Below are 15,546 nucleotides of genomic sequence, written 5' to 3'. Positions count from 1 at the left end.
ATCAGGAGTTAAGATGCTTCAAGCCAACCTTGGAAGGATAATGAGGCAAGGAAATCCAGACTTGTGAAGTGTTTAAAGACAAATTAATTCCAGAGTGAGGAAAGAATTCAGCATGTCAACAGTGGGGCCATTAGTCTTCACAAGAAGATAAAACAGTCTATAGAAAATAAGGAATCATGGGAGAAATACAGATAAGGAGCAGAATACAGACAGTGAAATGCCGATCTTGAGGGAAAACATGGTGATTGCGTCAAATAACTATTCTTGTAATTGAATAACATGAGCAGGGAAGCAGAATCCTAAAATTCTGGAAAACTGAAAGATGATCAAGAAGGAAGTGATTGAGTTATTCCAGGGTCCTAAGAGTTACAGCAGCAGCATTTGACATTAAATGAGTGCTTGTTATATTCCAGACACTATACTAAACTTTACTTGCACACTCTTTTTAATCCTCACATAAACTTGAGAAGTTGCGTATTTTATACCTTTCTTGCCATTGGTGAAACTGAGGCCAGGAGCTGGGTAAGGACGAGTGGCAGAGCTGAGATGCCTACTGGTTCAGACCTTAAGCATCACCCTATATCCAAAAGTTACATTAAGTAGCAAATAGCAGTTTTGCTTCAATTCATACCTTGTGGTAGTCATTGTTTCATAATAAATGCACATGGAAAAATAGGAATCTCATTTTTAATAAGCATATTAAAAATCTTTGAGCTAGTGTTTATGTGGACCTGTTTCTAATGAAGTATCCGGTGTATTAAATAAACTCCATCCCAATACAACTGTAAACGTGGTGAGAACTTTAATACAAAAGCCTGTGGAGGAAATCTGGGTGGGTATCTTTGACTTTTCATATGGTGATTTCTCCCTTTAGTGTACAACCCTGCTTCTGGATAGTTTCAGAAGTTTTGGGATTTGGGGCCAGGAGGAATCCCTAGATATTGGAGTACAGGTTGAACTGAACTGAGAGATTTTTAGCTGACCCTGAGTGAGTCTTCACTCTATAAACGTGAATGTAGCAAAGAAACAGGCAAAGAAGCTCTTTGTGGCTTCTAGCTCTTTTTAGCAGCTAGGGAAGAGGTAAAGGAAGCTGATAGTTGGGAATGAGACCTTTCTGACGCTCTCAGGCTCCGGAACCCTGTGAGATGCCCTGACAGGATCATGAGGCACCTCTTCTTCTAGGGGCACCCTAGGAGTGAGGGACACAAACTCAGCCTTTCTCTTCCTTCTTCCTTCAAATTATTTTCTGACCTTTCAGCTACAGAACAAAAGGGGCTGTAATTGCCTAACTTACCTATTCCCCATGAACTTTCTGAACACTGATTTCATGAATGCCCTGAATTAATAACCCAGGGGTCTTCATAGGATTCTTACAGCTTTCTTAACTCCCCTTTACTACCTGTCCTTCCACACTGTTCACTCCATAGATTTAGTTCATGCATAAAAGCTACAGAAATTATAGTTACCCAAAAGTTCATAAAATACATCGAATGACATGCATCATAATTTCACTACATAGTGATTGGGCACAAATGGTTTTTAAAATAGGGCAGAGGATGAGGGTTCACACAGGTGTTATTTGATAGCAACATTAAAGCCACTGCTTGGGTGCTGAGACATAATAGATGTGCTTTACTCCTCAGAACTAAAAACCTAAAGGGGACTCTGCTGAAAATGCCAGGTGGTTTTCATTTGGGCATTTGACTTTTCAGCTGTCCCTGCTATCCCATGCTAGGTGCATGTTGCTGTTGCATTGAGGAGGTGGCCCTTTTGTGGCAATTTGGTCAAGACAACATGGAGCAGATCATTTGGGCATCAGTACAGTAGGTTTCAGGGTGGGGATTACAACCAAGTCAAGATGGGCACTGCCTTAGCTGTACCTAGTTTGATTATGTTGTATTAATTCTACCTGGGTTATTTGCCTTGCAGAATGTGCCTAAGCCTGGACACAAGAGAACAGACTCTACCCACAGCAGCAATGAGTCTGAATATACATTTAGCTCTGAAATTGCAGAAACTGAAGACATCCCATTGCGGACAGAGGTACATGTTAGACATATATCACTACAAGTAGGATGTAACTCTGCTGTTGCTAAAAGGGTACATTTCCATTGCAGAGTAGTCTAATTTCCCATAAACACAGCATTTGTTTATTGTGTTTCTTTGTTCTTCTAAGTGACTTATGGCTGTCTAATGAGCTGTGCATATGCATAATTATTGCATATATTTTATCAATATACATTTTAATTGTATTTTAATGTAAATTTGATTATGAGATTTTCCTTGTAGTTTTCTTTCTATGCCTTAACATACTCAGTGTATTGAAAATATAGTCTATCAGGAATTTATTTCAGACTGAGGCAAATCATTTAAAAAGTTAAGTCCTTTGTCCTTGAATATTATAAATACTTGGTGCCTAAGAGTTTAGCAGAGCTGCTGTCTCAGTTTCATGTCAGTTTTTACCAATGTAATTTTTTTCTATAAAAATACATGGAAAATAGTTCAGAAATCTGCTTTAACATTTTGTGTTATATGGCATTGTCGCTCCCCGTCTTCGTGGAGGAACGACACAGGACCCTGTGCTGTTCTTTCGTCTGCTCGGCCCTCCCCGGGTTTGCTGCTGGTTCTTCCCGGGTTGGCTACCGTCCCTCCACCTCCGTGGAAGGGCGGTTCCCCCTGCCACATTCCCCACTTCCGCGGGGGAGTGGCACACCGCAGGCCAGCTCTCTCGGGGGCTGCACAGGTGTTCCCCTTAGATGTTCCTGGTGCATGCCGTCTCTCTCCTCCTTTATAGTCCTCTTCCACCAATCCCAACTCTGCTACCCACACGCCGAGTACGCTGCTCTCCTCCAATCAGGAGCAGGTCCCACAGTTTATTGGTTGAACTGGAGGCAGCTGTGTAGAAGCTGTTTCCCTTCTCAGCGCCATATTGTGGGAAAGCAGATGCATAGAATAAGTCTTAATTCCAGTAACTTAGTCTAGTCCGAGTTGCTCCCAGTTGCTCCCCACATGGCATGAGACCAAAATTAGATATTACTGTAACTCTTAAAGTACAAAAAAAAAAAAAATACGTGTGCATACACACACACACACATACACACAAGAAAGTACAGTTTTTTGTTTTTTGGTTTTTTTTTTTAACTTTTATTTAATGAATATAGATTTCCAAAGTACAGCTTATGGACTACATTGGCATCCCGCTCCCCGCCCCGATGACTTCCACCCGCAACCCTCCCTTTTCCCGCTCTCTCTCCCCTTCCATTCATATCAAGATTCATTTTCAACTTTCTATATATACAGAAGATCAGTTTAGTATACATTAAGTAAAGATTTCAACAGTTTGCACCCACATAGAAACACAAAGTGAAATATACTGTTTGAGTACTCGTTATAGCATTAAATCTCAATGTACAGCACATTAAGGACAGAGATCCTACATGAGGAGTAAGCGCACAGTGACTCCTGTTGTTGACTTTACAAATTGCCACTCCTGTTTATGGCATTAGTAATCTCCCTATGCTCCAGTCATGAGTTTCCAAGGCTATGGAAGCCTTTTGAGTTCTCCGACTCTTATCTTGTTTAGACAAGGTCATAGTCAAAGTGGAGGTTCTCTCCTCCCTTCAGAGAAAGGTACCTCCTTCTTTGAAGACCTGTTCAGAAAGTACAGTTAACTTTAGCTTATTCCCATCTAGTTCTCAGATCTTTATGAGTATGATATTAGTTTTAGTGATAGGTAATTCAGACACAGGCTGTTCCATTTTTATATTCTATTTTTTGAAAATGGCCACATTAGAAATAGACTGCTTCTGGCAGAACAGATGAAGAACACTGAGTGATTGTTATATTTCTTGTCTTAGTTTTACTTAAGAGAAGTTTCTGCCTACTCAGTCTATTAATTTTGAGGAAAATTGTCTTATGGTAGAAATATTGTATAGTTACAATCATGTATACAAGACTTATCTCCTCAGCAGCAGGTGAGTGTGTCTGGGAGTGTAAATCATGCCAAGCCTCTTAGAGCTAGGCCAAGAACTGGCTGTCAGTTCTGCCACTTTATGGTCAAAGCAAGTGACAGTGCCAGCCAGATTCAGGGAAGGAGAATAGATGTGAGGAAAGGCATGTGTATTGGGAGGAATCATTGGTGGTCAGCTTTGGCGATTACCACAAAGTTAGACATTGTCTATTTCAAAATTAGGACTTCGATATGAAAACCTTAGGATTGCATCCTGTTGGTCTTTGTGAAGTAGTTTCCAGTAACTGGAGGGATGTACATTTACAAACTGTACGAAAAAGAGATATAAACTAAGAATTATTCTGTAATAAACACAGGGCAAAGAAATCTCTCATTGATAGTTTTGACTGAGGTCATCACATCTTTAAACTAAAAAAATAATCTTATGACTTTACCTAATTTTTACTAGTAATGACATTTGTGAACATCTCTTTCAAGTTTTCTTCAGATTCTTACAGACTTGGAGAATAATCTTTTTGTTTCTAATTCTCATCTGTTTTCTGCTGAAATTATCTCAAATTAACAGAGTGGGATTTTTTTTTTTAAAGATTTTATTTATTTATTTGACAGAATTACAGACAGTGAGAGAGAGGCAGAGAGAAAGGTCTTCCTTCCAACCCAAATGGCCACAACGGCCAGATCTGAACTGATCAGGAGCCAGGAGCCAGGTGCTTCTTCCTGGTCTCCCATGCCGATGCAGGTGCCCAAGCACTTTGGCCATCCCCTGCTGCTTTCCCAGGCCACAGCAGAGAACCAGACTGGAAGAGGAGCAACCGGGACCAGAACCGGCACCCATATGGGATGCCGGTGCCGCAGACAAAGGATTAACCTAATGTGCCATGGTGCCAGCTTCCAGAGTGGGATATTTTTAAATTAATTTTATTTATTTGAGAGAGACAAGGAGAAAGACACAGATTTCTCCCATCTGCTACTTTACTCCCCAAGTGCCCATAATAATGAGGTCTGGGTCAGATTGAAGCATTGAGCCAGGAACTCAAATCCAGGCCTCCCTTGTGTGTTACATGAACTCAACTAATCAAGCCATCACCTGCTGTTTCCCAGGATGGGCAGGAAGCAGGAATCAAGCAAGGACCCAGAACTTAAACCCAGACACTCATATGGGAGGCAAATATCACAAGTAAAGTCTCAACCAGCATACCAACTGCCCGCCCATTGAGTAGTAGCATTCCTCTCCTCTTTTGATAATGGAGTATGGATTGAACCCCACATGTTAGATCTTGACGTATTGTATATTGTCCTTCAAGGGCATGGATATAGCAGCAGTAGGTCATGCACCCAAATCAAATCATACCTGTGAACAGTCCCTTATGACTCACTCCATACATCTGAAATGTGGCTGCATTTGGTTACCAGTGCTGTCTTTATCATGGTAACTCTTCTTCCCGAAGAAGAAGAGTCCATTACCTTAGCCTCAATCTTTCTGTGCCTCAGTTTCTTCAACTAGGAAGTAGAGATGCTGCTGCTGCCTTATGTTGCAGCAATATTTTCAGGACTAAATGAGTTATTTCCTAGAAAATATGTGGAGCAGTGTCTATTATGCATGTAGTAAGTGTTCTATACATAAATATTGTTGCTTGCTGTGATAAATAACTTTCTATGGATCACTCTTCAGTTCTGACTGGATGTGTTTAGGATCAGAAGGTATAAATCTGAGTAAGTCATAATAGGAAAAGAGAGATGGATTATCAGAGGGAAGTTGGGCAGGAAAGAGGTACCAGGCAAAAACTGAATGGCTATGAATCTCTACTTCTATTACTTAGGACTTCCAGGTTTAGATTGCTTCCTGCAGCTACTCTGTAATGGCCTGGTTTACAAATTACCCCTCAAAAACCTGGAGAAAATTTTCAACTTCTAAAATGTGATATTCCCAAATAACTCTTTAAAAACCTGTTTCCAGGAAAATAATAGACTCTTTCTTGTGTAAGATTTTTTTGTTGTTAAAATAGGTATGACTGTTTCATAAATTTTTGGAACAGAATTCCTACCTTAATCATGTAGTAACAGCAAAATTTGGTATAGAAAAGGAATTAGGGGTAGGCATTTGGCATAGTGGTGAAGGCTTTGCTTGGGGCTCCCACATCCCATGTTCGAAGGCCTGACTTCAAGTCTTGGCTGTATTCCTGATTCCAGTTTCCAGCTAATGCATGCTCTGTGAGACAGCAAGTGATGGCTCAAGTACTTGGGTCTCTCACTTATGTGGGAGACCTGGACTGGGTTCTGGGATCCTGGCTTCGGCCTGGCCCAGCGGGAGTGAACCAGTAGGTGGGGGATTTCTCTCTTTCTCTGTCTCCCTTTCCCCTCTTCTTCCCTCCCTCAAGCTCCCCTCCCCATCACCTCTCAAATAAATCAGTAAACCATGATTTTTACAAAGGAATCAGTGTTTCCCTAGCTTTGCCAAGGCTGTGATTTATCGTTCTTGAGTCATGGTGGTGCCTCTGTTGCCAGTTCTGATTCGGAGCTCACCTGTCAGCTCGCCTGGCGGGGCAACCCTCCCACACGTGCAGCATCTTTCCTGGGTTGGTTCTCCCTGCTTAGTCATGCCCCTTTCCTGACAGCCTTTGACTAAATACCCAGGTCAGCTTTTGTTCTCGAGCTTCCTCATACCTGTCTTATACCTTTCTCAGCTCTTGTTGGGAATATTCCAGAATGGCTGCCAGGCCTGCAGTGGGAATTTTGTGAATAAATTCTGGAATTTCTCAGGTGAGATACTGCTATTATTTTTTTAGGTCAGCTTCAGAGCTTCACTGTGAGAAAAGCCCTGGCTGACCATGTCCTTACTAAGGAAGGAAAGCAAAATCAAACCCCAAAAACACCTCTGAGCCAGATGGCGCAATCGTCCTCACCATGGTCTAGAGAGGACAAATGGTCTTTAATTAAATGTGTCATTAGGGACAAGAATGGTCTCCATCGAGAGCACTCTTAAATGATGGCCAATCTTTATCCTTCAGGTCATTTTGCATTTGTCAAATGTCATATTTTATATTCTTCCCGCTTCTATTTTAATATTCCTATCTATAGAATTTCATTCTTATCTAGCAATCAAGTAATTCTGTGTGGAGCATTATCTGATCTCTAACAAGTTACCCCATTCCATTTTAATAAGAGACTTTCTGGGGCCAGTGCCATGGCTCACTTGGTTAATCCTCCGCCTGTGGCGCCAGCATCCCATATGGGTGCTGGGTTCTATTCCCGTCTGCTCCTCTTCCAGTCCAGCTCTCTGCTGTGGCCCAGAAGGGCAGTGGAGGATGGCCCAATTGTTTTGGCTTTGGGCTCCTGCACCCGCGTGGGAGACCAGGAAGAAGCACCTGGCTCCTGGCTTCGGATCGGCCATTTGGGGAGTGAACCAACGGAAGGAAGACCCATCTCTCTGTCTCTCTCACTGTCTAACTCTATCTGTCAAATAAATAAATAAATAAAAGAATTTCTTTTAAGATGCCATTCAAAGCTCAAAGGAATGATTTCTAATTAACATTTTAGGTACTGTGAGTGAAATATACGTTCATTTGTTGGATGAAGGTTTCTATTATATAAAAAAAAGACTAAATAGTTAATATTCAGGAACATATACTTCATTAATAAATGAACAAATATTAAAAATATGTAAGATGGAATGTATAAATTATAAGTAAGCTAAAATGTAAGTATTTGTGGGACAGAGAAATGATTTTTATGTAAATGAAATTATGTAGTATTTTCATGTTGAGGCAAGATATTATCTGTTTTCTGCTAGGTCAGGATAGACTTTATGGTAAAGGTGATATACTTACCATTTTCTTGCTATTGAGCCATACAAAGCAGACAGTAAGAAAACTCCAGGTATAGTTAGTTTGTGGGCAAATAACCCTGATGGCCTATAAATGCCCACTTACTAGTATAGTTGATTTGTCTTTTTTGTTTTGTTTTGCTTTAAGATTTGGAATAACACTGAACTTGGCACTACTCAGAATGCAAAAAAGACCAAAAGTGGCTAATGAATATAAAATTCCTGAAAATGAAAAATCATTCTATCCTATGAGAAGTCATAGAAATATAAATTAAAATAATAGTAAAATGCCACTGTTGGTCCAAAAGCTGAGCTAATTTTTTTTAATTGTAACAGTCTGCTGTTCCAGGCAATGTGGTAGTGGCTGATAGAAATGTAAATGGATTCAATTTAGAAATATGTATTTTGCCTAAATGTAACAGACTTAAAATTGTTAATGTTTAGATATTTATGTAGTAAGGTATTTACTTTAGTAATATTTCAGTAGCAAAATTGAGAAACATTCTCAATGTCCATCAGTAAGGTAGTAGCTAACTAAATGATGATATATTACTATACAGTTACAACTGTAATGCAGCACTAAGTGTAAAAGACAAAATTATAATGAAATATTCTCCCAATTCTTTAAATCTATAGATTCATAGAAAAATGCTGGGTAAAAATTGGTGTTTTTCTCTGGATATGAGGTTATGTGACTTTTTTGGTCCTTATTTCCTACATTCTTCTATAAAAGCTTGTCTTGCTTTTATATCAATAAAACAAAACTAAACATTATTTTATGAATAATTGGAAAAATGAGAATTTTTAATCATTTAAGAATTATATTTTGACCATTTAGCTAAGTGTTATTGTTACCTTTCCCTCCCTCTCCTCTACCAACACATACTCCTTATATTAAATTTAATGATGCACTTATTTTTATTCTTACATCATTAAAAATTAAAACCTCATGTAAACAGGGTAAAACAGTTAAGACACTCTGTGAACTACCATGATGATGGCTAATTCTTTCCAAATATTAGTTTCAGTCAGTATGCCTTTATTTATCCTTAGCAGTTCTTCTGTTTTGGAACCAATAGAAAAACTTCAAATGCCACTAGGCTAGCCTTCAGTTGAAGGGCTGTCTAGTTTGGGTTTTCAGTTTTCTCTGTCTGATGTCAGTGTATGTCAGCTGGTACTTCTTCACCTTTTCCAGAATCATTTTTCATGATTACTGTCTAGTGCATGCTTATTGTAAACAATTCAGGGAAAGAAATGTGCAAAGGAAACGATGAAACTTTCCTATAGAACCTTGCATCCACCTAGGCAATCATTGATGGACTTCATATTGTTGTCTGCATATGCTAGGTTTGAATTTAAAAGCCACATATCTTTGTGTGGCTTTTTTAAAAGAAAAATTAGATCCTAATATATATTCTGTCCTACAGATTGTAACATTCACTTTGTACTTTATCTGGGACATATTTATCTATACTTGTGTAGATTTGCTTAAGTTTTTTAACAGCTATATTTCACAGATTGTCTATACTATAATTTATTTAAGCAATTTTCTTATTTCCTAACATTGAAGTTCTTGCCGAATTTTTGCAATTACAAAAATGCAGTGGTGCACATCTTTTTTCCACATATTTTTGAATGTTTACATGAGTGCTTTTATAGAATTAATTCCTAAATTTAGGTTTGTTGGATTAGAGGGTATACACACTTAAATTTTTAAAAATACAGATAAATCGGTCTTTCAAAAAGCCTTTTTGTATTTCTACCAGTATCCTGTTGCTAACATGTTGCTAACAGGGCTTTATGCATCTTTCAATCTTTGCCAGTCTGAAGAGGGAGAAGTAGTACCTCACTGTTTAATTTGCATTTCTTTAATTGTTAGCTAAATGACCATTTGTTTTGTATATTCTTTGGATGTTTATATTTCTTCCTCAGTAAGTTTTCCTATGGAACTATTCATAATCTTTTCATTATCTTGTACATGTCCTGGCTTGTCTTGACCACATTGTGATTCCTGGGGTTTAGGAGCCAAGTGAGAAGAAGGTGCCTCTGGACATGTCACTGTTTCTCAAGCTCCAGAAGCGAGTCACGGAGCTGGAGCAGGAGAAGCAGGTGATGCAGGATGAGCTGGACCGCAAGGAGGAGCAGATGCTGCGCAGCAAGGCAAAAGTATGTGGTGTGTGGTGTGTGGTGCGTGGTGCGTGGTGCGTGGTGCGTGGTGCTGTCCCACCTGAGGGCGGAGGGCTGGAGCTGGAGCTCCCTCCCTGAACCCTCTTCTTTAGTAAGAACTTAGCCCAGAGGTACCTGAGCCAAGGCACATTTGGTTAGAGTAGTGAGAGCTAAACTCTCCTCCTGTAGAACAGGTACATATTCTAAAAGTAAAAATGAGACAATTAAAATACAAAATTCTTACTTTGTATTTTCCCCAGGAAGAAGAAAGACCACAAGTTAGAGGTGCAGAACTGGAATATGAATCACTCAAGGTAAGGGGAAATTTATGCCCAGGACTTTAACTGTTTCATTTTGGCAAGAGACCTGCCCAGAATCTCTTCTTTTTCTCAGAGAACATCCTTAATGGTCTAAAGGTTTGATCAGAGGTCCCTAGCTTAAACCTTCTTCAGGCATCACTTCTTGACTTGCGTTGTTTTCTTCTATAAATTGTTTTTCACATAAGCTACACTTCAGTCCAAACAAGAACAAGAGAAGTAGCTGCCATTTGAGGCTGCAGTAGTAAAGGCATGAGCTCTGGCCTGCCTAGGTCCGAATACTACATCTGTCACTTAAAAAATGGGATCAGGGAAGCAGGCAGTTAGTCTAGCAGTTAAAATACCGCATCCCAGATCCGATTGCCTGGGCTCAGTTCCCGCTGTGGCTCCTGACACCAGCGTCCCACCAGTGTACACCCTGACAACCCCACGGCAGACTTGGATTGTGTACCTAGCTCCCAGCTTCTGCCTGGCTTGGCATTGGCTGTTTGCAGGCATCTGGGGAGTGAACCAGAAGATAGAAGCACACACACACACTTTCTTTGCCAGAATGTTTTTTTAAAAGATTTTTTAAAAATTTATTTGAAAGAGTTATAGAGAGAGAGAGACACACACACACAGAGAAAGAGAGAGAGAGAGAGAGAGAGATCTTCCATCCTTTGATTCACTCCCCAAATGGCCACAACAGCCTGAGCTGAGCTGATCCGAAGCCAGGAGCCAGTAGCTTCTTCCAGGTCTCCCACGTGGATGCAGGGCCCAAGCACTTGTGCCATCCTGTGCTGCTTTCCCAGGCCTGTTAGCAGAGAGCTGCATCAGAAGTAGAGCAACTGGAACTTGAATCTGTGCCTACATGGGATGCTGGTGTTGCAGGCTGGTACTTCAATCTACTGTGCCATAGTGCGAACCCCTCTCTTTCCCAGCTTTTTTTTTTAAATCTGATTGAGTGTGAGGAGATAAACCAAGGGCATGGACATAGGAATACTCCAGGATACTCTCTGGATCCTCTCCTGTCACACTCAAAAATAGACACATGGAATTCCTCTACCATCCTGGGGGAAGTTTAGCATTCCAATGTAAAGCTGAGGATAACACCAATGAGCTTTGCTTTATCTCTTCACACAGCGTCAAGAACTAGAATCAGAAAACAAAAAACTGAAAAATGAGCTAAATGAGTTGCGCAAGGCCCTTAGTGAGAAAAGCGCCCCAGAGGTGACTGCTCCTGGTGCACCTGCCTACCGTGTCCTCATGGAGCAGCTGGCCTCCGTGAGTGAGGAGCTTGATGTCCGAAAGGAGGAAGTCCTCATCTTGAGGTCTCAGCTGGTGAGCCAGAAGGAGGCCATCCAACCCAAGGTAAGCACACACACAGGGTTGAAATGGGTATCTGGGGACTGGCCTCCATTTCTTATCCTTTGTAAGGAAGCAAACACATACAAGCATTTTTGCTCTGTTTGAGGATTCATCTTTTTCTTAAAGATTTTTTTTTTTTTTGAAAGTCAGAGTTACACAGAGAAGAGAGGCATAGAGAGAGGTCTTCCATCCACTGTTTCACTCCCCAATTGGCCACAACGGCCGGAGCTGCGCTGATCCGAAGCCAGGAGCCAGGAACTTCTTCCAGGTCTGGCATGTGGGTGCAGGGGCCCAAGGACTTGGGTCATCTTCTACTGCTTTCCCAGGCCACAGCAGAGAGCTGGATCAGAAGAGGAGCAGCTGGGACTAGAACCGGCGCCCATATGGGATGCCGGCACTTCAGGTCAGGGCATTAACCTGAGCCACAGTGCCGGCCCCCATACTTTTCTTTTAAATCCCACTGTTTTTTTTTTTTAACACTGTTCCAAGTATTCATTGAAGTTTGAAAAAATAGTAAACTCCAATTGTAAAAAGCAATGAAATCCTAAATGACCTTCAAAATTTCACCTCTCACTCATGAGCAAAGGACTTTTAAAATTAATATTTTTGCAGTAATCTGGCCACAGTAAATTATCATCTGAAATAAAATTCTGTTAAATATACAAATCCATAAGTTTTCTTGCTTGGGGAGGCATTAAATGCAACTTGAAAGTGATTTCTTTTTTCTTTTTTGACAGGCAGAGTGGATAGTGAGAGAGAGAGACAGAGAGAAAGGTCTTCCTTTGCCGTTGGTTCTCCCTCCAATGGCTGCCGCGGCCGGCACGCTGCGTCTGGCGCACTGTGCTGATCCGATGGCAGGAGCCGGGTACTTATCCTGGTCTCCCATGGGGTGCAGGGCCCAAGGACTTGGGCCATCCTCCACTGCACTCCCTGGCCACAGCAGAGAGCTGGCCTGGAAGAGGGGCAACCGGGACAGAATCCGGTGCCCCGATCGGGACTAGAACCCGGTGTGCCGGTGCCGCAAGGCGGAGGATTAGCCTAGTGAGCCGTGGCGCCGGCCAAAAGTGATTTCTTGAAAACAGCCTGTTTAATTGGGAAGGTAACATATGGAGATGATCTCTGCTCAACTTAGGGAGTTCGGTTTAATAGGGAGAGCTGTGCCCATTGAGAGTGACTATGTTAGGGGATTCCAGGGAAAGGGTTCCACACTGAGGATGGCCCCTTGAAGTTCTTCCCTGTGCTCGGCTACTTTGAGACCCAGTGGTACCATGTGCTAATGAGAATAGGCCTCTTTGTCATTTGCTGTCAGAGGGATTCTGAATAATCATCTTGAAAGCCTGACCTGTGTGTGTGGCCAAGTTTCTAGAAATCGTAGCCATCAAGTATCCCAGCTGCGTCACATGCCATGTAAAATGTCCATGACATAGCACGAGCTAGATGCTGGGAAAATCTGAGTATACTTCTCCGAGAAATGATATTTCTGTGTGTGGTTTAGATTCTGTGTCTGGCATGTACAACTGGATTTGGTCAAGGCACCTCACACCTGGGATCCACAATGATCAGAAAAATAGCAAATTCTGGGGTAGGTTTTGTAGTGCAACTCGATTAGCTGCTGCTTGGGATACTTGTATTACATATCAAAGTGCCAGTTTGAATCCCAGTTATTCTGCTTCTGATCCAGCTCCCTTCCAATACATCCTGGAAGGCAAAAGATGATGGCTTAAGTACTTGAGTTCCTGCCACCCATATGGGAGACCCACATGGAGTTCCTGGCTCCTAACTTTGGCCTGGCTCAGCTCTGGCTGTTGTGGTCGTTTGAGGAATGAACCAGTGGATGGAAGATCTGTTTCTTTCTCTCTCTCTCTCTCTCTCTTTTACTCTGCCCTTCAAAAAGTGAATCTTGAAATGAGAAGAAAAATAGTAAATCCAAAAACAAGATATCCCACTCAATCATTTTGGGGGAACAAAAAGTCCTGTAACAGGCGGGGTTGTGTAAAGACATGGGCTTCGTAGTTTTAAAACAAATCATTGACTGAGTCTGAGGTGACAAACTTCCAGAAAAGGACTCTCTCCTGTGGTTTAGCCATGAGGCCTCACTGTCCCCAGTTGATTCCCATGGCTGCTATGATGGCTGAGCCCAGAGACAAGGCTCTGCGTGCTCATCCACAGAGTCCAAAAAGAGATTTGTCTCTCTGATTCCCTTGGGACAAATTGATATTCCTTTTAAAATTTTTTTACAGATCATTGTATATATTTATGTGATATAATGTAGTCTCACAATAAGCTTTAGAACCAAGGAAAAGAAGCCGGCGCCGTGGCTCACTAGGCTAATCCTCCGCCTCGTGGCACCGGCACACCGGGTTCTAGTCCCGGTCGGGGCGCCAGATTCTGTCCTGGTTGCCCCTCTTCCAGGCCAGCTCTCTGCTGTGGCCTGGTAGTGCAGTGGAGGATGGCCCAAGTCCTTGGGCCCTGCACCCCATGGGAGACCAGGATAAGTACCCGGCTCCTGCCATCGGATCAGCGCGGTGCACCAGCTGCAGTGCACCGGCCACGGCAGCCATTGGAGGGAGAACCAACGGCAAAAGGAAGACCTTTCTCTCTCACTATCCACTCTGCCTGTCAAAAAAAAAAAAAAAAACCACACACAAAGAAAAATGAAGCCTTACCTAGCCTATATGCCCCTTGGGACAGCTGCTCACCTGCCCACAACAGGCTGGCCCTGTCTAACAAAGGTCTCTGCTCACCCAGCTCATAGCCTGCACATGCAGTCAAGTCCTCTCCCAGGAAAAATGCCCGTGACACTGACTGAGACCTTCCCAACACCCTGGGGCTGTTTCTAGTCAGATACTGGCCTCACGACTCCTTTGCAGGGCAGTGGTAAGTTAGGGATGGTCCAGCCCAGCTGAATCTCATTTCTCTGCTCTACCTCAGAGTATTCTGGAAGGGCTCATGTGGAACTGCTAGTGGGCAGTGCTGTAACTCTCACAGACCTGGGACAAAGACCTTACCCATGTGCATTAACAAGAGAGTTGTTCTCTCATAAACACAAAAATATTTCATAACCAGAGAAACCAAAACAACTAAAAAAGAATTTCAAGCATTTTTTTCTTCTAAGAAATAAGAGTTATTATGACACAAATAAATGCTAGCCTCCATTTTATGCCAGTTCCATGAATATTGATTTACAGAGTTAGTTTTAGGAGAAACAGTTTGTGGCTGATTTTTAAATTTACTGTTACCTGTTATAACGGGGACTCGTTGAGAGAATTTACTTGTCGATCTAAAGATTTATTTTTTTTTTGTGCTTGCTGGCCTCTGATTTTCAGGATGACAAGGTAATTATAAGATTTCTTCCAATTTTTAGTAAATACTTCTATTTATTCCTAACTTTAGTATACCACTATCCCCTACTATACACAGTTGCTGCTTTCCAACTATCAAGTCTGTTTTGACATTTACAGATTAATTTCTTGTTTGATTCCTTCCTGTTTTGGAAAACAGTGGTGGTCATAGATTCCATCCTGGATCAGTTCTGTGACTCTCTTTATAGTTATGGCCAGTCAGGCACAAGCAGGGAGTTGGGGGGATCTCTGAACTTGGAGTACACTCAAAAGCAGAGGCTGCTGAGCTCTAGTACCTTCCAGCTATGGCTTTATTGGCTCATGATGCGCGAGGCGGGGCCTGAGGAGCACAGCACACCCACCTGTACCGACTCTGACCCCCTGCAGCCTGACAGGTCGTGCTGGGATTTTCCTGCATGGTGCAACCCTTTCAGAACTTCTGGTCACTGACTTGGGGGAGAAAAACTGAGGAGTGAATGAGGGACTTCTAATGCCACTGGTCTGAGTCCAGTCTCATCCCCTGGCTGCCACTTCCTAGCCTGAGGAGCCAGGATAGGGGAAGAACTGCCACATACTCCCCAG

At 42.0% G+C, this 15,546-nt stretch overlaps 1 protein-coding gene across 8 annotated transcripts in view; it reads left to right on the top strand.

The window, feature by feature from the left end:
- MYO5A (myosin VA) overlaps window positions 1-15,546 on the top strand; it is a 213,266-nt gene that overhangs the window by 156,352 nt on the left and 41,368 nt on the right. For all 8 annotated transcript variants that reach the window (XM_008268991.5, XM_051822368.3, XM_008268989.5 and 5 more), the window contains 4 exons: window positions 1,930-2,043; window positions 9,816-9,959; window positions 10,220-10,273; window positions 11,399-11,626. In XM_008268991.5, the coding sequence (XP_008267213.4) occupies window positions 1,930-2,043; window positions 9,816-9,959; window positions 10,220-10,273; window positions 11,399-11,626 (540 nt within the window). The remainder of the gene's footprint in view (window positions 1-1,929; window positions 2,044-9,815; window positions 9,960-10,219; window positions 10,274-11,398; window positions 11,627-15,546) is intronic.

The sequence above is a fragment of the Oryctolagus cuniculus genome, chromosome 12, assembly GCF_051225735.1.
Source record: "Oryctolagus cuniculus isolate XC-2025 breed Fujian yellow rabbit chromosome 12, ASM5122573v1, whole genome shotgun sequence".
NCBI lineage: Eukaryota > Metazoa > Chordata > Mammalia > Lagomorpha > Leporidae > Oryctolagus > Oryctolagus cuniculus.
The sequence above is the reverse complement of the archived record's forward strand: the minus strand, read 5'-3'. Positions and strand labels throughout refer to the sequence as shown.